The sequence below is a fragment of the Theropithecus gelada genome, chromosome 2 (assembly GCF_003255815.1).
Source record: "Theropithecus gelada isolate Dixy chromosome 2, Tgel_1.0, whole genome shotgun sequence".
Taxonomy (NCBI): domain Eukaryota; kingdom Metazoa; phylum Chordata; class Mammalia; order Primates; family Cercopithecidae; genus Theropithecus; species Theropithecus gelada.
In genome coordinates this window covers 88,898,978-88,922,128 of record NC_037669.1, presented here as the reverse complement: position 1 = coordinate 88,922,128, position 23,151 = coordinate 88,898,978, and the positions used below count along the sequence as shown (strand labels likewise).

Sequence of the window (23,151 nt, the reverse complement as noted above, 5' to 3'; positions counted from 1 at the left end):
TGATCTAATTAAAGAGCTTCTGCACAGAAAAACTCTCCACAGAATAAACAGGCAAGCCACAGAATGGGAGAAGATATTTGCAAACTATGCATCTGACAAAGCTCTGATAACCAGAATCTGTAAGGAACTTAAATTCACAAGCAAAAAAACAACCCTGTTAAAAAGTGGGCAAAAGACATGAACAGACACTTTTCAGAAGAGGACATATAGCAAACAAGCACATGAAAAAATGTTGAGCATCACTAATCACTGGAGAAATACAAATGAAAACCACAGCAAGATACTATCTGAGACCACTCAGAATAGCTGTTATTAAAAAGTCAAAAAAAAAATTGGGAGGCTGAGGCAGCAAGATCACTTGAGTCCAGGAGTTCAAGACCAGCCTGGGCAACATAGCAAGACCCCATCTTGACAAAAATAAAAATAAAAATTACCTAGACACGGTGACATGTGCCTGTGGTCCAAGCTGTTTGGGAGGCTGAGTTAAGAAGATTGCTTGGGTCCAGGAGATCAAGGCTGCAGCGAACCGATTATACCACAGTTCTCCAAGCTGGGTGACAGGACAAGACCCTGTCTCAAAATAGTAAAAATTAAAATTAAAAAATTAAAAGTCAAAAAATAACAAATGCTGGTGAGGTTGCAGAGAAGAGGGAACACTTATACACTGCTGGTGGGAACGTAAATTAGTTCAGCCATTATGAAAAGCGGTTTTGTGATTTCTCAATTTAAAAAAGAACTATCGTTCAACCCAGCAATCCCATTACTGGTATACACCCAAAGGAAAGAAATAATTCTACCATAAAGACACATGCACATGTATGTGTTCATCACAGGACTATTCACAATAGCAAAGACATGGAATCAACCTAAATGCCCATCAGTGGTAGACTAGATAAAGAAAGTGTGGTACATATACATGTTGGAATACTGCACAGCCATTTTAAAAGAACAAGATCATATCCTTTGCAACAACATGGATGGAGCTAGAGGTCATTGTCCTAAGTGAACTAACACTGAAAACCAGATACCACATGTTCTCACTTGTAAGTGGAAGCTAAACATTGAGTACTCCTGGACATAAGAAGAGAACAACAGGCAGGCTCAGTGGCTCATGCCTGTAATCCCAGCACTTTGGGAGGCTGATGCAGGTGGATCATTTGTGGTCAGGAGTTCAAGATGAGCCTGGTCAACATGGTGAAACCCCGTCTCTACTAAAAATACAAAAATGAGCCAGGCATGGTGGCACATACTTGTAATCCCAGCTACTCAGAAGGCTAAGGCAGGAGAATCACTTGAACCTAGGAGGCAGAGGTTGCAGTGAGCCAAGATCGTAGCACTGCGCTCCAGCCTAGGTGACAGAGTGAGACTCCGTCTCAAAAAGGAAAAAAAAAAAAACTAAGAGAACAACAGACATCAGGGCCTAAGAGTGGAGGGTGGGAGGAGGGTGAGGATTAAAAAACTACCTATCAGGTACTATGCTTATTGTTGGGGCAATATAATAATCTGGACACCAAACCTCCATGATGCTCAATTTATCTGTATAACAAACCTATACATGTACCCCTGAACCTAAAATAAAAGAAAGAAAAAAATTAACATAAAGACTTTTAAATACCTTTTACTCAAAGTAACAAGTGACAAAAACTCACTTAGAATGAGGGAGTAAATGACTAATGGCCTAGTTTTCCTGAAAATGAGTTTGAAAGAAAAGGACCAGAGGAAATGGTCCTGAAGAAAGAAACTGAGAGCATGAAAGACTGACTTCCTTGATAGCAGTGTGCCTCTCTGACTGCAGGTAAAGGCTACTCATAAGCCAACAGATTTTATTTTTTATTTCCTAAGCTGAAACAGCCTAGCCCAGGAGGGTGTGTGTGTGTGTGCACACGCATGTGTGCGCATGTGTGTGTATTTAAATGGGCGGAGGAAGTAAAGAGAGGAAAGGGAATAGCCTGGGGGAAGACAGATGAGAGACTGGAGTACAAATGACTTAGGACAGGAGTGACAAAATAGAGAAACAGCTCTAGGTTATTTTAAAAAAGAACGTATATACCATGGAATTCTACACAGCCATAAAAAAGAATGAGATTATGTCTTTTGCAGCAACACGGATGGAGCTAGAGGCCATTATCCTAAGAAAACTAATGCAGGAACAGAAAACCAAATGCTGCATGTTCTCACTTATAAGTGGGAGCTATACATGGACACAAAGAAGGGAACAACAGACACTAGGGCCTATTTGAAGGTGGAGGGTAGGAGGAGGGGAATTAAAGTATAGAGTTTCTTTATACAATCAAAGTTGTTATCAGCCTAAAGTAGCAAGTTGTAAGTATAAGATGTTTTATGTAAGCTACTGAGTAACCACTAAGCAAAAGCCTGTAATGAATATGCAGCAGATAAAAGCATCAAAACATACCACTAGACAGCCATCCAGCCACAAAGGAAGAAAGCAATACAGGAAGAAAAGAACAAAGGATCTACAAACAACCAGAAAACAATTAAAACAGCACTAGTAAATAAGTCCTTGCCTATCGGTAATTACTTTGAATGTAAATCAATTAAATTCTCCAATCAAAAGATGTAGAGTTCCTGAATGGATTTTTTTTAAAGACCCAACTATATGCTGCCTACAATAGCCTCACTTCACCTTAAAGGACATTCATACACTGAAAGTGAAGGGATGAAAAAAGACATTTCATGCAAATGGAAACAAAAAGAGCAGGGGTAGCTATACTATTTCAGACAAAGTTGACTTTAGGTCAAAAATTATAAAAAGAGACAATGGGCTGGGTGCAGTGGCTCATGCCTGTAATCCCAGCACTGTGGGAGGCCAAGGCAGGTGGATCACAAGGTCAGGAGTTCAAGACCAGGCTGGCCAAGATGTGAAACCCTGTCTCTACTAAAAGTACAAAAATTAGCCAGGCATGGTGGCAGGCACCTGCAATCCCAGGTACTTGGGAGGCTGAGGCAGAGAATTTCTTGAACCCGGGAGGCGGAGGTTGCAGTGAGCCAAGATCGCGCCACTGCACTCCAGCCTGGGCAACAAGAGTGAAACTCCATCTCAAAAATAAAAATAACAAAAATAATAAATATCTAGAGATAAAAATGGAAACATATCAAATCTTACAGAATGCAGCAAAAGCAGCTCTGGGAGGAAAGTTTATAGCGATAAATCCCTACATCAAATAAGAAGCAAGATCTCAACCCAGTGTCACACCTCAAGGAACTAGTAAAATAAGAAAAAACTAACCCCAAAGTTAACAGAAGGAAAGAAATAAGAAAGATCAGAGTAGAAGTAAATGAAATGGAGACTAAAAAAAAAAAAAAAGAAAAGAAAAATCAACTAAACTTAAGTTTATTTTCTGAAAAAACAAAATCGACACTTTTAGCTAGAGTAGAAGAAGAGAGAAGACATTACAATTGACAACACAGAAATATAAAGGATCATAAGAGACTGCTACAAATAATTATATCCCAACAGATTGGACAACCTAGGAGAAAATGATAAATTCCTAGAAACATATATCTACTAAGACTTAATCATGAAGAGATTGGAAATCTGAACAGACTAATAGCTAGTAAAGAGCTTGAATCAGTAATTAAGAGTCTCCCATCAAAGAAAAGCCCAGGACTAGATGGCTTCACAGTTGAATTCTGCCAGACATTTAAAGACAAACTAATAATCCTTCGCAAACTTTTCTTAAAAATTGAAGAGGAGGGAATATTTCCAAACTCATTTCATGGGGCTAGCATTACCCTAATACTAAAGCCAGACAATGACACTACAAGAAAAGGAAGCTGTAAGTCAGTAACATGGATTAATATAGATGCAAAAGTCTTCAACAAAGGACTAGCAAACTGTATTCAACAGTACGTTAAAAGGATTATTCACCATGATCAAGTGGGATTTATTGCTGGAATACAAGGTTGGTTCAACATACACAAATAAATTAATGTGATTTACCATATTAACAGAATGAAGGAGAAAAAAATGATCATCTCAATAAATGCAGGCAAAGCATATAAAGAATTCTTCATTTCATGATTTTAAAATTCCCAACAAATTACATATAGAAAGAATGTTCTTCAAAACAATAAATATCATATATGATAAGCCCATATAGTTGACTTCACACTCAACAGTGAAAAACTGAAAGCATTTTTTTTAAAGATCAGGAACAAGGCAAGGATGCCCACTCTGACTACTTCTGTTCAACACAATACTAGAAGTCCTAGCCAGAGCAGTTAGGCAAGAGAAAGAAAGAAAAGGCTTCCAAATAGGAAATTATGGAGTAAAATTATCTCTGTTTGCCATTGACATGGTCGTATATGTAGAAAATTTCAATGACTACAAAAAAACCTGTTAGAACTGGAAAACAGATTCAGTAAAGTTGCAGGAGACAACACCTAATTAGTTGTGTTTCTATACAATAACAACAAACTGTCTAAAAAAGAAATTATGAAAACAAGCCAGGTGTGGTGGCTCACACATGTAATACCAGCACTTTGGGAGGCTGAGATGGGAGGATTGCTTGAGCCTAGGAGTTTGAGACCAGCCTGGGCAACATAGTCAGACCTCCTCTCTACAAAAATAAAAGTTAAAGAAGAAGTTACAAAAACCGTCCCATTTACAATGGTATTTTTAAAAAACAAAATACTTAGGAGTTAAAAAAAATTTTTTTTTTTTTTTTTTTTTTTTGAGATGGAGTCTCGCTGTGTTGCCCGGGCTGGAGTGCAGTGGCCGGATCTCAGCTCACTGCAAGCTCCGCCTCCTGGGTTTTTACGCCATTCTCCTGCCTCAGCCTCCCGAGTAGCTGGGACTACAGGCGCCCGCCACCTCGCCCAGCTAGTTTTTTTTGTATTTTTAGTAGAGACGGGGTTTCACCATGTTAGCCAGGATGGTCTCGATCTCCTGACCTCGTGATCCGCCCGTCTCGGCCTCCCAAAGTGCTGGGATTACAGGCTTGAGCCACCGCGCCTGGCCAAAATTTTTTTTTTTAGACAGGGCCTCCCTCTGTCTCCCAGACGGGAGTGCAGTGGCACAATCTTGGCTCAGTGCAACCTCCACCTCCCAGGTTCTAGGGATTCTCCCACCTCAGCCTGCTGAGTAGCTGAGATTACAGGTGCATGCCACCACGCCCAGCTAATTTTTTTGGTATTTTTTGGTAGAGATGGGGTTTTACCATGTTGACCAAGTTTTAGGGGTACATTTAACCAAGGAAATTAAAGATCTACATGTTTACTGAAAACTATAAAATATTGATTAAGAAAATTAAAGATTATGCAAATAAATTGACAGATATCTCATGTTTATGGATTAGAAGGATTAATATTGTCAAGATGTTTATACTCCCTAAAGCAATCTACAGATTCAGTGCAATCTCCATCAAAATTCCAATGTCATTCCTCACAGAAATTTTTTAAAAATCCTAAAACGTGTATGGAATCAAAAAAGGCCCCAAATAGCCAAAGCAACCTTGAACAAAAAGAACAAAACTGGAGGCATCACACTACCATATTTCAAAGCATATTACAAAACTATAGCGATCAAAACACCATGATACTGGCACAAAAACAGACACATTGACCAACAGAATAGGATAGTGAACTCAGAAATAAACTCACACATCTACCATTAATTGATTTTTGACCAAGATGGCAAGAACACACAATGAAGAAAGGAGAGTCTCATCAATAAGTGATGTTAGGAAAATTGAATAAACCACATATAGAAAAAAAAAAAAAAGAAGAATGAAAGTAGACCTTTACCTCACCTCCCTGTACAAGAATCAGCTGAAAATGGATTGAAGACCTGAAATGATAAAGCTACTAGAAAACACATGACGTTGATCTAGGCAGGGCTTTCTTGGATATGATCCCTAAAGCACTGGCAATGAAAATAAAAATAGAAAATAGCATTGCATCAAACTAAAAAGCTTCTTCACAGTAAAGAAAACGATAGAATGAAGAGAAAACCTACAGATTGGGAGAAAATATTTGCAAATTACATGTCAGATAAGGGACTAATATCCAAAATACACAAGGAACCTCAAGCTACTCAATAACAAGACTACAAATAACCCTATTTTTAAAATGGGCAAAGGACTTGAGTAGATATTTCTTCAAAGAAGACATCAGATATATGAAAAAATGCTCCACATTTCTAATCATCAGAAAACACAAAACCACAGTGAGATATCACGTCACATTTGTTAGATAAGCTATAATCAAAAAGATGAAAGATAAGTGTTGGTGAGGATGTGGAGAAAAAGGAACTCTTATACACTGTTAGTGATATTGTAAATACAGCCATTTTAGAAAACAATATGAAGTATTCTCAAAAAAACTAAAAATAGAATTACCATATAATCCAACAATTCCACTTCTGGGTATATACCCAAAGGAATTAAAATCAGTATGTCAAAGAGATATGTACACTCCCATGTTCATTGTAACGTTATTCACAATAGCAGAGACATGGAAAAAACCTAAGTGTCTATCAGCAGATGAGTAGATTTTTAACATGTGGTATATATACACAGGGAATACTATTCAGCCTTAAAAGAAGTAGGAAATTTTGTCATTTCCAGCAACATGGATGAACCTGGAGGACATTATGTTAAGTGAAGTAAACCAGGCACAGACAAATAATCATGTGATCTCACTTATGTGTAGAATCTAAAAAAATTGAACTTGAGGCTGGGCGTGGTAGCTCATGCCTATAATCCCAGCACTTTGGGAGGCCTAGGCAGGCGAATCAAGAGGTCAGGAGACCAAGACCATCCTGGCTAACACAGTGAAACCCCGTCTCTACTAAAAATACAAAAAAATTAGCCAGGCGTGGTGGCAGGTGCCTGTAGTCCCAGCTACTCCGGGAGGCTGAGGCAGGAGAATGGCATGAACCTGGGAGGCGGAGCTTGCAGTGAGCCAAGATCGTGCCACTGCACTCCAGCCTGGGTGAAAGAGCGAAACTCTATCTCAAAAAAAATAAATAACTCTACAACTTAAAGTATAATAATAATAAATAAATTTAAAATAAAAAATAAAAAAATTAAAAATAAAAAAAAATTTTAAAAAATGAAAAAAAATAAATAAATAAAAATTGAACTCGAAAAGTAGGTAGTAGAGTGATGGTTACCAGAGGCTGGGGGTGGGGGCAGTAGACAGAGAAAGGGGAGACGTTGGTCAATGGGTGCAAAGTTTCAGTTCAGGTGTTCTGTTGCACAGCATGACAACAATAGTTAATAATGGACTGTGTATTTCAAAATAGCTAAAAGAGTATTTTCAGTGTTCTCACCACAAAAAACGATAAAATCTGAGGTGATAGATATGCTAATTAACCGGATTTGTTCATTCCACAATGTATACATGTATTGACGCATCAGATTGTGTTTAATAATTATATACAATTATTATTTGTCAATTAAAATAAAATTTTTAATAAGAAAATCAGTGTAATACACCCTTAAATGGTATAAAGGACAAAACCACATGATCGTCTCAGTGAGTGTTGTCTTAGTCCGTTTTGTGTTTCTATAAAGGAATACCTGAGGCTGATTAGTTTATAAAGAAAACGTGTTTGTTTGGCTTACAATTCTAATGTCTGAAAAAGTTTAAGACTGGATCTCTGGTGAAGGCCTCAGGCTGCTTCCACTCATGGCAGAAGGTGAAGGGGAGCCAGTATGTGCAGAGATATCATGGTGAGAGAGAAAGCAAGAAAGAGGGGGAAGGTGCCAGGCTCTCCTTAACAACCAGCTGTCATGGGAACTAATAGAGTGAGAGCTCACTTTTCCCCCAAGGGAAGGCATTTATCTATTCTTGATGGATCCACCCCATGGCCCAAACACCTCCCATTATGTTCTATCTCCAACATTGGGGATGAGATTTCAACATGAGGTTTGGAGGGGACATATCCAAACCAGAGCAAATGTAGAAAAAGCACTAAAAAAGTGCCAACAATTTTGATATTTTGTAATAACTGAACTAAAAATAGAGGCAAACTTCTTCAGCCTTTTAAAGGGCATCTACGAAAAGCACACACCTAACATCATACTTCATAACAAAAGATTAATTTATTTCCCCTAAGATCAGGAACAAGGGCAAGATGTGTGCTCTAGCCATTTTTATTTATTATACTGGAGAGTCTAGCTGGGGCAATAAGGCATTGTGGGGTGGGGAGTAACCCTTCAGGTTAGAAAGGAAGAAGTGAAACTATCTCTATTCACAGATGACCTGATTCTTTTTTTTAGGAGGCGAGGTCTCATTCTGTCATCCAGGCTAGAGTACAGTGGCATGATCATAGCTCACTGCAGCCTCAAATTCCTGGGCTCAAGTGATCCTCCTGCCTCAGCCTCCCAAGTAGCTGGAACTACAGGCACTCACAACTATGCCTGGCTAACTTTTTAAATTTTTTTAAGAGATGGAGTCTCACTATGTTGCTCAAGCTAACTTGATTTTATGTACAGAAAATTCTAAGGCATCTACAAGAAAATTATCAAAAGTTACAAACAAGTTCAAGATTTCAGGACATAAGATCAATATCCAAAACTCTATAGTTCTATACACTAGCAATAAATGATCCAAAAAATGAAATTAAGATTAAAATTCCAGTTACAATATCATCAAAATGAATAAAAAAGAAGTTCCAGCTTTATTTTTGCAGAGATTGGCAGTCTGAGCCTTCAATTCATGTGGAAATATTGGGGACTCAGCCAAAACAATCTGGAAAAAGAACAAAATTGAAAGATTCACACTTCCCATTTTCAAAACTTACTGCAAAGTAACACTAATCAAGATTTGTACTGACATAAAGATAGATACATAGATCAACAAAACTGAAGAGTCCAAAAATAAACTCTTATTTAAATTGATTTTTTTTTTTTTTTTTTGAGACGGAGTCTCACTCTGTCACCCAAGCTGAAGTGCAGTGGTGCTATCTCGGCTCACTGCAAGCTCCGCCTCCTGGGTTGACGCCATTCTCCTGCCCCAGCCTCCCGAGTACCTGGGACTACAGGCACCCGCCACCATAACTGGCTAATTTTTTATATTTTTAGTAGAGATGGGATTTCACCTTGTTAACCAGGATGATCTTCATCTCCTGACCTCGTGATCCACTCGCCTCGGCCTCCCAAAGTGCTGGGATTACAGGCGTGAGCCACTGCCCCCGGCCACCTATGTTTTTATATTTTTAGTAGAGACGAGGTTTCACCGTGTTAGCCCAGAAGGTCTTGATCTCCTGACCTCGTGATCTGCCCGCCTTGACCTCCCAAAGTAAACTGATTTTTTATAATAATGCCAAAGTAATTCTGTAAGGAAAGAAGTGTCTTTTCAACAAATGGTTCTGGGACAACTTAATATCCACATGTAGGGCCAGGTGCAGTGGCTCACGCCTGTAATCCCAGCACTTTGGGAGGCCGAGGCAGGCAGATCACCTGAGGTCAGGAGTTCAAGACCACTCTGGCCAACATGGGGAAACCCCGTCTTTACTAAAACTTTAAAAATTAGCCAGGCATGGTGGCAGGCACCTGTAATCCCAGCTACTCAGGAGGCTGAGGCATGAGAATCGCTTGAATCCAGGAGGCAGAGGTTGCAGTGAGGCGAGATCATGCTACTGCATTCCAGCCTGGGAGATAGAGCAAGACTCTGTCTCAAAAAAAAAAAAGTCCACATGTAAAAGAATGATATTGCACCTCTACCTTATACTACATACAAAATTAATTAACTTGGAATGGATTTTAGACCTAAATGTAAGAGCTAAAACTATGAAACTGTTGGAAGAAAACATAGTAGTATATCTTGTTGTGTTAAGCCGTGGTTTCATAGATGTAACACCAAAGTGCAAACAAAATTTATAAATAGGGTTAGATTTCATCAAAGTTAAAAATTTTTGTGCTTCAAAGGCTACCATCAAGATAACCCACAGAATGGGAGAAAATATTTGCAAAACATACATCTAGTAAACACCTTGTGGTCTAGAATGTATTCAGAAAGACACCTACTACTCAAAGATAAAAACCCAGTTTAAGAATGGGCAAAGGATTTGAATAGACATTTCCCCAGAGAAGACAGACACATAGCCAGTACGCACAAGAAAAGATACTCCACGTTATTACTCATTAAGGAAATGCAAATTAAATCCGCAAGATAGCACTTCACACTGAGAGTAGATATAACAGGTCAGGCATGGTGGCTCATACCTGTAATCTAGCACTTTGGGAAGTCAAGTCAGGAGGCATTAAGTCAGGAGTCGGAGACAAGCCTGGGCAATAGAGCAAGACCCTGTCTTTACCAAAAAAAAAAAAATTCTTTTTTTTAGTTAGGTGAGTGTGGTGGTGCATGCCTGTAGTCCCAGTTTAGTCCCAGCTAAATTTGTTGACACTTTCTTTAGTCAAGAGACTGAGGCAGGAGGATCCCTTGAGTTCAGGAGTTGATGCTACAGTGAACTATGATTGTGCCATTGCATTCCAGCCTGGGCAACAGAGTAAGACCCCATCTCAAAAAAAAAAAAAAAAAAAAAAAGAGAGTAGATATAATGAAGAAGACAAATACTGGTATTAATTATTTAAACATTTCATAGATTTTAGTAGTGAAACCATCTTGTCCTAGAATTTTCTTTGTGAAAACGTTTTTAATTATTTGATCTTTCACTTGTGAATAGGTGTACTCAGATTTTCTGTTTCTTCATGAATGAACTTTGGTGGCTTGTAACTTCCTAAGAATTTGTCAATTTCATCTAGGTTATATAATTTGTTGGCATCCATTTGTTCATAGTAGAACCATGTAATCCTTTCTGATTTTATAACATTGGTAACGATGTTACTTCTTTTGTTCCTAATTTTACTAATTTGAGTTCTTTTTTTCTTTCTTGGTCAAGGCAACTAAAAGTTTGTGCATCTTGTTGATCTTTTCAAAAAACCATTTTTTTAAATTTTAATTTTAATTTTAAGTTCTAGGGTATATGTGCAGGATGTGCATGTTTGTTACATAGGTAAATGTGTGCCATGGTGGTTTCCTGCACCTATCAACCCATTACCTAGGTATTAAGCCCAGCATGCATTAGCTATTTTTCCTAATGCTCTCCTTCCCTCCACCTCACTCCCCAACAAGCTCCAGTCTGTGTTGTTTTCCTCCCTGTGTCCATATGATCTCATTGTTCAGCTCCCACTTATAAGTTAGAACATAACAGTATTTGGTTTTCTGTTCCTGTGTTAGTTTGCTGAGGATAATGGCTTCCAGCTCTATCCATGTCCCTGCAAAGGACATGATTTCATTCCTTTTTATGGCTGCATAGTATTCCATGGTGTATATGTAACCCGTTTTCTTTATCCAGTCTATCATTGATGGGCATTTAGGTTGATTCCATGTCTTTGCTATTGTGAACAGTACTGCAGTGAACATACACATGCATGTATCTTTGTTATAGAATGATTTATAATCCTTTGGGTACATACCCAGTAATACGGTTGCTGGGCCAAATGGTATTTCTGCTTCTAGGTCTTTGAGGAATCGCCACACTGTCTTCCACAATGGTTGAACTAATTTACATTCCCACCAACAGTGTAAAAGCATTCCCATTTCTCCACAGCCTCACCAGCATCTGTTGTTTCTTGGCTTTTTAAATAATTGTCATTCTGACTGGCATGAGATGCTATATCATTGTGGTTTTCATTTGCATTTCTGTAATGATCAGTGATGTTGAGCTTTTTTTCATGTTTATGGGCCGCATAAATGTCTTCTTTTGAGAAGTGTCTGTTCATCTCCTTTGCCCACTTTTTAATGGGGTTGTTTTTTTCTTTAAGTTTGTTTAAGTTATTTGTAGATTCTGGATATTAGACCTTTGTCAGATGGATAGATTGCAGAAATTTTCTCCCATTCTATAGGTTGTCTGTTTACTCTGATGTTAGTTTCTTTTGCTCTGAAGAAACTCTTTCGTTTAATTAGATCCCATTTGTCAGTTTTTGCTTTTGATGAAATTGCTTTTGAAGTTTTTATCATAAAATCTTTGCTGGTGCCTATGTCCTGAATAGTATTGCCTAGATTTTCTTCTAGGGTTTTTATAGTTTTGGGTTTGACATTTAAGTCTTTGATCCATCTTCAGTTAATTTCCATATAAAGTGTAAGGAAGGCATCCAGCTTTAATTTTCTGCATATGGCTAGCCAGTATTCCCAGCACCATTTATTAAATAGGGAATCCTTTCCCTGTTGCTTGTTTTTGTCAAGTTTGTTGACGATCATATGGTTGTAGGTATGCAGTCTTATTTCTGAGATCTCTATTCTGTTCCATTGGTCTATGTGTCTGTTTTGGTACCACTACCGTGTAGTTTCGGTTACTGTAGCCTTGTAATATAATTTGAAGTCAGGTAGTGTGATGTCTACAGTTTTGTTCTCTTTGCTTAGGATTGTCTTGGCTATATGGGCTCTTTTTTGGTTCCATATTAATTTTAAAGTAGTTTTTTCTAATTCTGTGAAGAATGTCAATGGTAGTTTAATGGTAATAGCATTGAATCTATAAATTACTTTGGGCAGTGTGGCCGTTTTCACAATATTGATTCTTCCTATCCATGACCATGGAATGTTTTTCCATTTGTTTGTGTCCTCTCTGATTTCCTGAGCAGTGGTTTGTAGTTCTTCTTGAAGAAGTCCTTCACTTCTCTTGTTAGCTGTATTCCTAGGTATTTTATTCTCTTTGTAGAAGTTGTGAATGGGAATTCATTCATGATTTGGCTCTCCCCTTGGGTGTATATGAATGCTTGTGATTTTTGCACATTGATTTTGTATCCTGAGACTTTGCTGAAGTTGCTTATCAGCTTAATAAGCTTTTAGACTGAGACAATGGGGTTTTCTAGATATAGGATCATGTTATCTGCAAAGAGAGACAGTTTGACTTCTTCACTTCTTATTGGAATACCCTTTATTTCTTTCTCTTTCCTGACTTCCCTGGCCAGAACTTCCAGTACTGTGTTGAATAGGAGTGGTGAGAAAGGGCATCCTTGTCTTATGCCGGTTTTTAAGGGGAATGCTTCCAGCTTTTGCCCATTCAGTATGATATTGGCTGTGGGTTTGTCATAAATGCCACTTATTATTTTGAGATATGTTCCATCAACACCTAGTTGATTGAGAGTTTTTATCATGAAAGGATGTTGAATTTTATCAAAGGTCTTTTCTGCATCTATTGAGATAATCATGTTTTTATCTTTTGCTCTGTTTATGTGCTGAATTACCTTTATTGATTTGCAGATGTTGAACCAGCGTTACATCCCAGGGATGAAGCCAACTTGATCATGGTAGATAAGCTATTTGATGTGCTGCTGGATTTGGCTTGCCAATATTCTATGGAGGACTTTTGCACCAATGTTCATCATGAATATTGGCCTGACGTTTTCTTTTTCTTATTGTATCTCTACCAGGTTTTGGTATCAGGATGATGCTGGCCTCATAAAATGAGTTAGGGAGAAGTCCATCCTTTTCAATTGTTTGGAATAATTACAGAAGAAATGGTACCAACTCCTCTTTGTACCTCTAGTAGAATTCAGCTGTGAATCCATCTGGTCCTGGGCTTTTTTGGTTAGTAGGCTATTTATTACTGCCTCAATTTCAGAGCTTGTTGTTGGTGTGTTCAGGGATTCAACTTCTTCCTGGTTTAGTCTTGGGAGGCTGTACATGTCAAGGAATTTATCCATTTCTTCTAGATTTTCTAATTTACATGCCTAAAGGTGTTTATAGTATTCTCTGATAGTTGTTTGTATTTCTGTAGGAATAGTGGTGATATCCCCTTTATCATTTTTATTGTGTCTATTTGATTCTTCTCTCTTTTCTTCTTTATTACTCTAACTAGCAGTCCATTTATGTTACTAATTTTTTCAAAAAGCCAGCTCCTGGATTCATTGATTTTTTTGAAGGCTTTTTCATGTCACTCTCTCCTTTAGTTCTGCTCTCATCTTGGTTACTTCTTGTCTTCTGCTAGCTTTTGGTTTGTTTGCCCTTGGTTCTCTAGTTCTTTAGTTGTGATATTAGAAAGATTTATTTGAGATCTTTCTAGCTTTGTGATGTGGGCATTTAGTACTATAAATTTCCCTCTTTAAACTTTTTTAGCTGCATCCCAGAGATTCTGGTACATTATCTCTTTGTTCCCATTGGTTTCAAATAACTTCTTGATTTTGGTTTTAAATAACGTGATTTCTGCCTTACTTTCATTATTTACCCAGGAGTCATTCAGGAGCAGGTTGTTCAATTTCCATGTAGTTGTGTGATTTTGGGTGAGTTTCTTAATCTTGAGTTCTAATTTGATAGCACTGTGTTCTGAGATCCTGTTTGTTATCATTTCATTTCTTTTGCATTCACTGAGAAGTGTTTTACTTCCAATTATGTGATTGATTTTAGAGTAAGTGCCATGTAGTGCCGAGAAGAATGTATATTCTGTTGTTTTTGGGTGGAGAGTTCTGTAGATACCTATCAGATCCAGAGCTGCGTTCAAATCCTGAATATCCTTGTTAATTTTCTGTCTCAGTGATCTTTCTTTTTTCTTTTCTTTTTTTTTTTTTTTGAGACAGAGTCTCGCTCTGTCACCCAGGCTGGAGTACAGTGGCCGGATCTTGGCTCACTGCAAGCTCCGCCTCCCGGGTTTACGCCATTCTCCAGCCTCAGCCTCCCGACTAGCTGGGACTACAGGCGCCCGCCACCTCGCTCGGCTAGTTTTTTGTATTTTTTAGTAGAGACGGGGTTTCACCGTGTTAGTCAGGATAGTCTCGATCTCCTGACCTCGTGATCGGCCCGTCTCGGCCTCCCAAAGTGCTGGGATTACAGGCGTGAGCCACCGCGCCCGGCGTTGTCTCAGTGATCTTTCTAATATTGACAGTGGAGTGTTAAAGTCTCCCACTATTATTGTGTGTGGGAGTCTAAGTCTCTTTATAGGTCTTTAACAACTTGTTTTATCAATCTAGGTGCTTCTGTATTGGATGCATATATATTTACGATAGCCCTTCTTGTTGCATTGATCCCTTTACCATTGTGTGATGCCCTTCTTTATCTTTTTTTATCTTTGTTGGTTTAAAGTCTGTTTTGTCAGAAACTAGGATTGCAATCCCTGCTTTTTTCTGCTTTCCATTTGCTTGGTAAGTTTTCCTCCATTCTTTTATTTTGAGCCTATGTGTGTCTTTGCACATGAGATGGGTCTCTTGAATACAGCACACCAATGGGTCTTGACTCTTTATACAGTTTGCCATTCTGTGTCTTTTAATTGGGGGCATTTAGCCTATTTACATTTACAGTTAATATTGTTATGTGTGAATTTGATTCTGTTATCATGATGCTAGCTGATTATTTTGCACACTTGTTGATGTAGTTGCTTCATAGTGTCATTGGCCTTTGTACTTTTTTTTGCAGTGACTAGTAATGGTTTTCCTTCCATATTTAGTGCTTCATTCAGGAGTTCTTGCAAGGCAGGCCTGGTGGTGACAAATTCCCTCCTCATTTGGTTGTCTGAAAATGATTTTATTTCTCCTTCACTTACGAAGCTTAGTTTGGCCAGATACGAAACTCTGGGCTGAAAATTCTTTTCTTGAAGAATGTTGAATATTGGCCCCCAATCTCTTCTGGCTTATAGGGTTTCTGCTGAAAGGTCTGATGGGGTTCCCTTTGTAGGTAACCTGGCCTTTCTCTCTGGCTGCCCTTAACATTTTTTCCTTCATTTCGGCCTTGGAGAATCTGATGATGATGTGTCTTGGGGTTGATCTTCTCATGGAGTATCTTACTGAGGTTCTCTGGATTTCCTGAATTTGAATGTTGGCCTGTCTTGTTAGGTTGGGGAAGTTCTCCTGGGTGATATCCTGAAGTATGTTTTTCAACTTGGTTCTGTCCTTCCTGTCTCTTTCAGGTACCCCCATCAGTCATAGGTTCAGTCTTTTTACATATTCTTGTAGGTTTTGTTTATTCCTTTTCATTTTTTTTTCTCTAATCTTGTCTGCCTTATTTCAGCAAGATAGTCTTCAAGCTCTGAAATTCTTTTCTCTGCTTGGTCTATTCAGTTATTGATACTTGTGTTTACACTATGAAGTTCTCATGTTGAATTTTCAGCTCCATGAGGTAATTTATGTTCCTCTCTAAACTGGCTATCCTGGTTAACAGCTCCTGTAATGTTTTATCATGGTTTTTAGCTTCTTTGCATTGAGTTAGAACATGCTGTTTTAGCTCAGTGAAGTTTGTTATTACCCACCTTCTGAAGCCTACTTCTGTCAAATCATTCATCTCAGCCTCTGCCCAGGTATTGCAATCATTTGGAGAAGAGGCACTCTGCCTTTTTGAGTTTTCAGTGTTTTTTCACTGATTCTTTCTCATCTTCATGAGTTTGTCTAGCTTCAATCTTTGAGGCTGCTGATCTTTGGGTGGGGTTTTTGTGGGGACTTTTTTGTTGATGCTGTTGTTGTTGCTTTCTGTTTGTTTTTGTTTCAATAATCAGACCCCTTTTTGTAGGGCTGCTGTGGTTTGCTGAGGGTTCACTCCAGACCCTATTCACCTGGGTCTCTCCCACACCCAGAGGTGTCACCTGAGGAGACTGCAGAACAGCAAAGATAGCTGCCTGCTTCTTCCTCTGAGATCTCTGTCCCTGAGAGGCACTGACCTGATGCCAGTGGGAGTGCTCCTGTATAAGGTATCTGGCAACCCTTATTGGAGGGTCTCACCCAGTCAGGGGGCATGGGATCTGGGACCCACCTAATGAAGCACTCTGGCTGCCCCTTGGCAGAGGGGGTGTGCTGTGCTGCGGGGGAGTCCCACTTGTCTGGGCTGCCTGAATTCCTCAGAGCTAGTGGGGGAAAGACTAAGTCTGCTGATCCATGGAGACCATGGCCACCCCTCAGTCCCAGGGAGATCAAAGTTCTGTCCCTAAACCCCTGGCTGGAGTTGCTGAAATTCCTGCGGGGAGGCCCCACCCAATGAAGAAGAATGGTTCAGGGTCCGACCTAAAGTGGCAGTCTGGCCACAGTCTGCCACAGCCAGTGTGGCAGTTTGGGTCCAAACCATCCAGTCTCCCCAGCACCAGCAGGGGGAAAACCGCAGACTGGAGCTACAGTGATGGCTGCTGCCCCTCCCCTAGGGAGTCAATCATCAGGTAGCAGGCAGTGGCTCCAGTGGCACAATCGGTTAGCACGTGGTACTTATAAGGTAGCAGGCAGCCATAGTGATGCCTGCTGCCCCTCTCCTGGGGAGCTCATTTGTCTTAGGCAGCAGGCAGCCATAGTGATGACAGCCTCCCCTCCCCCTCAGGAGCTCAGTTGTCTTAGACAGCAGGCAGCTGCAGTGATGGCTGCCTTGATTTCTTCTTTTTTTTTTTTTTTTTTTGAGACAGGGTCTTGCTCTGTCACACAGGCTGGGGTGCTGTGGCACAATCATAGCTCACTGCCACCTCAGTCTTCCCAGGCTCAAGGGATTCTCCCACCTCAGCCTCCCAAGTCGTTGGGACTACATGTGCACACCACCAGCTAGTTTTTTTTTTCTCTTTTTTTAATTTATTGTTGTAGAGATGGAGTCTCGCTATGTTGCTCAGGCTGGTATCAAGTTCCTGGGCTCAAGCAGTCCTCCTGTCTCAGCCTCTCAGAGTGCTAGGATTACAGACATAAGCCACTGTGCTTTGCAGTTTCTTTAGTTTTGAATGGTAGTTTCGCTGGCTGTAGGATTCTTTGTTGATGGTCTTTCATTTCAGACTTTGAATATTTCTGCTGTCTGCCTTCTGGCCTCCATTATATCTGATGGTGTCACCTGTTAATATTATTGAGGGTTATTTGTTGTTTTTCTCTTGTTGCTTTCAAGATTCTCTTTATTTTTGGCTTTTGACACTTTTGATTCTAATGTGACTATATGTGAATCTCTTTGATTTTATCCCATGTAGAGTTTGTTGAGCTTCTTGGCTGTGTGAAGACTTTTTCATCAATTTTGGAAAGTTTTTCCCCATTATTTCTTCCCATTTCTCTTTCTCTTTTCCTTCTGTCACTACCACTATGTGTATGTTTATACCCTTAATGATGCCCCACAGATATCTGAAGCTCTGTTCATTTGTCTTCATTCTTTTTTCTTTTTGTTTTTCTTACTTGAGGTAATCTCAGTTAACTCGGCTTCAAATTTGCTAATCCTTCTGCTAGCTCAGATCCGCTGCTGAGCCCCTTTAGTGAATTTTTCATTTCAGTTATTGTATTCTTCAGTCCTAGAATTTATATTTGGTGTACTTTAAGTAATTTCTACCCTTTTTGTTGGTCTCCTCTTATTTGGTGAGTCATTGTTCTTACACTTTCCTTTAATTCTTTAAGTGTGATTTCCTTCAGTTCTTTGTTTAAAGTATTTTCCAAGCAAGTCCAATATTTGAGCTACCTCAGGAAAAGTTTTTATTAACTTCTTTTTGCCTGTGTATGGGCCATACTTTCCTGTTTTTTTATATCTTATGATATTTTGTTGAAAACTGGACATTTTAAATAATTTGGCAACTCTGGAAATCAGATCCCTTCCCCACATCCCCAGGGTTTGTTATTGTTGCTTTTTATTGTTTTATGTTGTTGATGATGCTTGTTTCTTTTTTTAGTAATATTATTGGACTCATTGCTTTTGGGGGTTTTTTTAGACAGGGTCTTGCTGTATTGCTCAGGCCATAGCATACTGATGTGATCATAGCTCACTACAACCTTGCCTGGGCTCGAGAAATCCTCCTACCTCAACCTCCTGAGTAGCTTGGACTACAGACATGCACCACCACATGCAGCTAATTTTTTAATTTTTTGTGAAGACAGGGATCTTGCTATGTTTCCCAAACTGGTCTCAAACTCCTGGCCTCAAGTGATCCTCTTGCCTCAGCCTCCCAAAGCACTGGGATTACAGGTGTGAGCCACCATTCTTGGACCCATTCTTTAATATCTGTATTTTTTAATTATATGCAGTCACTAAAGTCTCCATGCAGTTAGTTAATGATCAGCTAATAACTGAACAGAGATATTCTTAAATGCCTTAAATCAATAACTCTCCACATTTTTAAGGGGGTTTTTATATGTATGTGTTGAGGCTCACTGTCATTGCTCCAGCACTTTTCAGTTCAGCCATAGCCTTCACTTCCTGCTTACCCAGAGCCTCAAGGTCAGCACTGGTGAGAGATTAGACCTTCTCAGGCCTTCTCTAGGAATTTGCACAGCCCTGTATACATGTGTGGCCTTCTAGATTCCCAGGAATATGTCAGAGCTTTTCAAGGCCCCCTACAGATATTTCATTCCTCAGATTTTCCTTATATAATTTTTTTTTTAGTCATTCTCTTGTTTGCCTCAAATGACATGGCTGCTTCATGCAGCTGGGATGTTAAATTATACGTTTTTTTGTTTTTTGTTTTGCTCCAATAAATGCCTTGGGTATAGAGTTTTCCTCACTTGAGTGAGCTCTGAGTCAGGTTAAATTAAGACAAGCCCTATGAATGGAGTTTTTCCAAGAAGCTGCCAAACAGATCAAATAATAACAATTCTGTGGGTCGGAACTTTTTGTAGGAGTTCCAAAACCATTCTCTCCCTTCTAATGGCTGCTAGGCTGCTGGTGTTTCATGACTTTCATGATTCTACAGCAGCTTGTTTTTAAGGCTACTGTGGAGGTAGGAGGGGATGAGAATAGTGCAGGTTAAAAATTCAACAAAGCTCATTGTTATTATTCATCAATTATCATTGAATAAACATTTCTTGGATTGTCACAAGCCTTTGGTTAACCAGTGTTAGCCACCCCATTGCTTTCATGGACAAGCAGATTTTCAGAGATCTGCCATTCCTAAAATGCCTCTCCCATCATTGTGTTCTTAATATCCAAAAAAGCATGTTCTTATAATCAAACGTTCAGGGGCCATGCCCCAGAAAATGAAGCCTATGGATTCAGTCGGACACCAGTTTGGCTAGACCTTAGTCTGTCCCATGCTTTGGGCTTTGTGGGTATAGAGTGGGTATAGAGCTGCTTTGGGCATTGTGGGAATAGAGCTACCTCTGTTCTGCCCAGTTTGGGTCTGCTCCCATCTGGCCTATGAGAGTACCCAGAACTCACTCCCATGTAGCCATCTAAGAAACAACTCACCGAGAGAACCATACCTAACTCACTGGTCCCACCCATTCTCATGATCTAGTGGCCAGGAGTGGCCTATTGAGGAGATGCATATTGTGGTGGTGGTATCTCACATCAGCTTTCCTCTGCTGTCAGGAATTTCTGCTGAAGATTTTTTGTGTGTTCCGGAACCTGATGAAGATGAGTGTGTTCCCTCGGGACTGGATGGTAATGAGACTGCTCACAAGCAAGTGAGTATGGAAGGGCCCTGTGTCAGCATTACTGAGCTGTTCTCAGACTAATAAGAGTATGTGTGTTTCAGAGAGGGAGCACATGAGCAAGACAAATGAAGGGCAGGACCATGGGAAAAGAGAGGAGAGGGCAAATGAGAACAACGTTTTTGTGCTTGGCAGATGATGGCACAGTAAGGATAGAGAAGGAAGTTTTCAGGATGTGAAATATAATATCCTGAGAAGGGTTCTTCCTTGAGGAAGGCCTGCTTAGTGTCCCATTGGCCTCTGCTGCCCTGTAGGTTTAGACATTGTCCCAAGCCGCCTTCTCGATTTAAATTGTGTTGTCTACCATAGACAGTGCCAGTTACCCACCTGAGACCTGGCTGCAAGGCTCTGACCACTTCTGATTACTGACATAGAATTTACTCTAAAGATAACCCTAACCTGACTGCCTCATTTATATTTCTAGCCTGTGCTTCCTCCTGGCAAACCAGACAAATGATGCATGTGGTAAGGGGCTGGCTCATCTGGTCTCTCTCTCTTCAGAAGAAGGCTACTTGGCCTATACACTCTAGCCCATTGCCTCCTCCCACTGATCTGTCTTTTATATTGACATATAAAATATAATGAAAGTATTTGTTAGATATATTAACAAGATACTAGCATGGTCTTTCCACTTTACACCTTTTATAGTGCACTGTAACTTTTTCCAAAATGCAAATGTTTTATAAAGAATAGAAGGATGGTTATAAACAAAGTTGCACAGATACTTCCTCACATAGTGACTTTTCCATTTGAATCCTTCTTGTTTCTATCTCTTAACTCCATTCAGAGCACTTCAGGCTCCCCAGCCTGTCCTGCAAGAGCAGTTTTTTCTTTCAAAGCTGTGACCCTTTTAAATTTTTCACCCCCTCTAGTGGTGGGCTAGTGTTTCTAATGCACTGTTTTTGTCATGTTCTTCTGCATCTAAGCAGAGGTGGCCACTGTTAGACATAAGTCTCTTTGTCAGGTAGCCAAGGCCCTATGTAATGAAAATGAAACCTACTGTCCCACTAGACTTCCTCTCCATTTCACTCTCTTGTTCCAGCAGGACAGCCTCCCATTGTCCCTTCTGTGTGCCCAGGCTAAGATTGAGAGTGATTACTCAAGCTAGACCAAAAGAGCTGAATTCAAACGACACATAGATGAAAATAATAGTATATGATTAAAGCAAAGATTTATTACCTATATAAACCCCTGTTATCCAGTATAATAATAAAATTATGTTCTAAGTCCTACAAAGTGATAATAATATCTGTTGATTACCCAGAGGTCCCCAAAATACTAGAACTACTCTGAACTGAGAGAAACTTTAAAGAACCATCGAACTCCTACCACCTTTTATAGGTAGGGAAAATGAGACCCAGGGAGAAGTATGAAGGCCAGGTAATGGCAGAACTAGGTCTAGAACCCAGTGACGTCCCGTGCTGTCCTGCCAACTGTGGGGCATTTATCCAAGACTGGTTTTCTGTAGAGTTTTTTCTATAGAGTTTGTACCATTTTCTCTTTCCTTTATAGTCACATCTTACATGGGAACAAGTTGTACCCAAGAAGCTTGCACACAGGCTATAGACAGCTGATGCCAAGCCATCAGATGCCATTGTTAGTCTTTTAATTCTGCCAATGCCTTGTTTCCCTACTGCAGTATTATAGTCACTACTGTCCAGTACCTGTCCTCTGCACTGCACAAGAATTTCACAGAGACTGACTTTGACTTTAAGGTAGGCACTCCTGAAATCCATCAGTATTATTGCAATAACCTTAGAAAGCCAAAACCAAGCTCACTTGTTTTTGCTTTATTAATAGATTCATAGTATCAAACAGCTTCTAAGCCTGATGATGATTAGAATATGACCTGGGGTACGCCTGTTGAAAGTGTTGGTAGCCAGACTTCCATGAGTATGCTTTCTAGTCCAGAATCAACACAATTGGCTTCAGAAGGAGTCAAGAGGGGAAAGAAGAAGAACAAATTCCTGTTCACAAAGATATTTAAAAGGGAAAAAAATGAGGATCTTAAGATTATAAAATGGGTTCTATGCTACACGTATGTATTTAGTAACTCTCCCTACAAGATTGAGTTCTTAGACTGTCACGTTTTCTCTTTCTCTGTCTCTCTAGGTGTGGAATTCTTATTTTAGCCTGGCAGTTCTATTCATAAATCAGCCAAGCCTTCAGCTAGAAATTATCACCTCAGTCAAAAGGAAGAAGATTCTAGATAAGTAAGATAAACGTCTTATATTCATCTCATTACCACTTGGCCAAATAGGGCTATGTTTCCATGAGAGTTCCTTCAGAGGTTCACAGGTTCTCAGCTGGGTGGTTTCCCAGGGGCCAGGTGTGGGAGTTCAGTCGAGAGCCCAATGGCTTAGCGCATTGGGAAGCATTAGAAACAAACAGTACTGAAGTACTAGCCTCATGGGTTTGCAGCCCTATCTTCCTGAACCTTCTCCCACTAACGGTTGGCTCCTGTGTTACTATTCTTAGGTATGGGGACATGCGTGTAATGATGGCTTATGAACTGTTCAGCATGTGGCAGAATTTGGGTATGTTTTTTATCTCTATTCTTCCCTTCTATATATTGCATAGCCAAATAGAAAGTAGCAAGACTAATAACATCTCCCAGGCTTTATGAATGTTAATTCAGACCCAAGAGATCCTTACATATCTTTCACATAACACCTCAGATGGATGGTGTAGCACATGTGCATAAAGCCCTTGGCAAGGAGAGTTTGGCTGAGAAATAAGACCTCAGTAATATATGTGCAAAATCCCCTTTTTTAGGAACTAAAGTCAAAAGAAAGAAAAAGAAGAGGAGGGCTGTAGTAGTTTTTTTCCAATT

At 39.6% G+C, this 23,151-nt stretch overlaps 1 protein-coding gene across 1 annotated transcript in view; it reads left to right on the top strand.

Moving 5' to 3' along the window:
- DOCK3 (dedicator of cytokinesis 3) overlaps window positions 1-23,151 on the top strand; it is a 682,478-nt gene that overhangs the window by 586,866 nt on the left and 72,461 nt on the right. Inside the window, exons 28-31 of the mRNA XM_025375707.1 lie at window positions 20,197-20,291; window positions 21,958-22,033; window positions 22,431-22,531; window positions 22,797-22,855. Of these exons, the coding sequence (XP_025231492.1) occupies window positions 20,197-20,291; window positions 21,958-22,033; window positions 22,431-22,531; window positions 22,797-22,855 (331 nt within the window). The remainder of the gene's footprint in view (window positions 1-20,196; window positions 20,292-21,957; window positions 22,034-22,430; window positions 22,532-22,796; window positions 22,856-23,151) is intronic.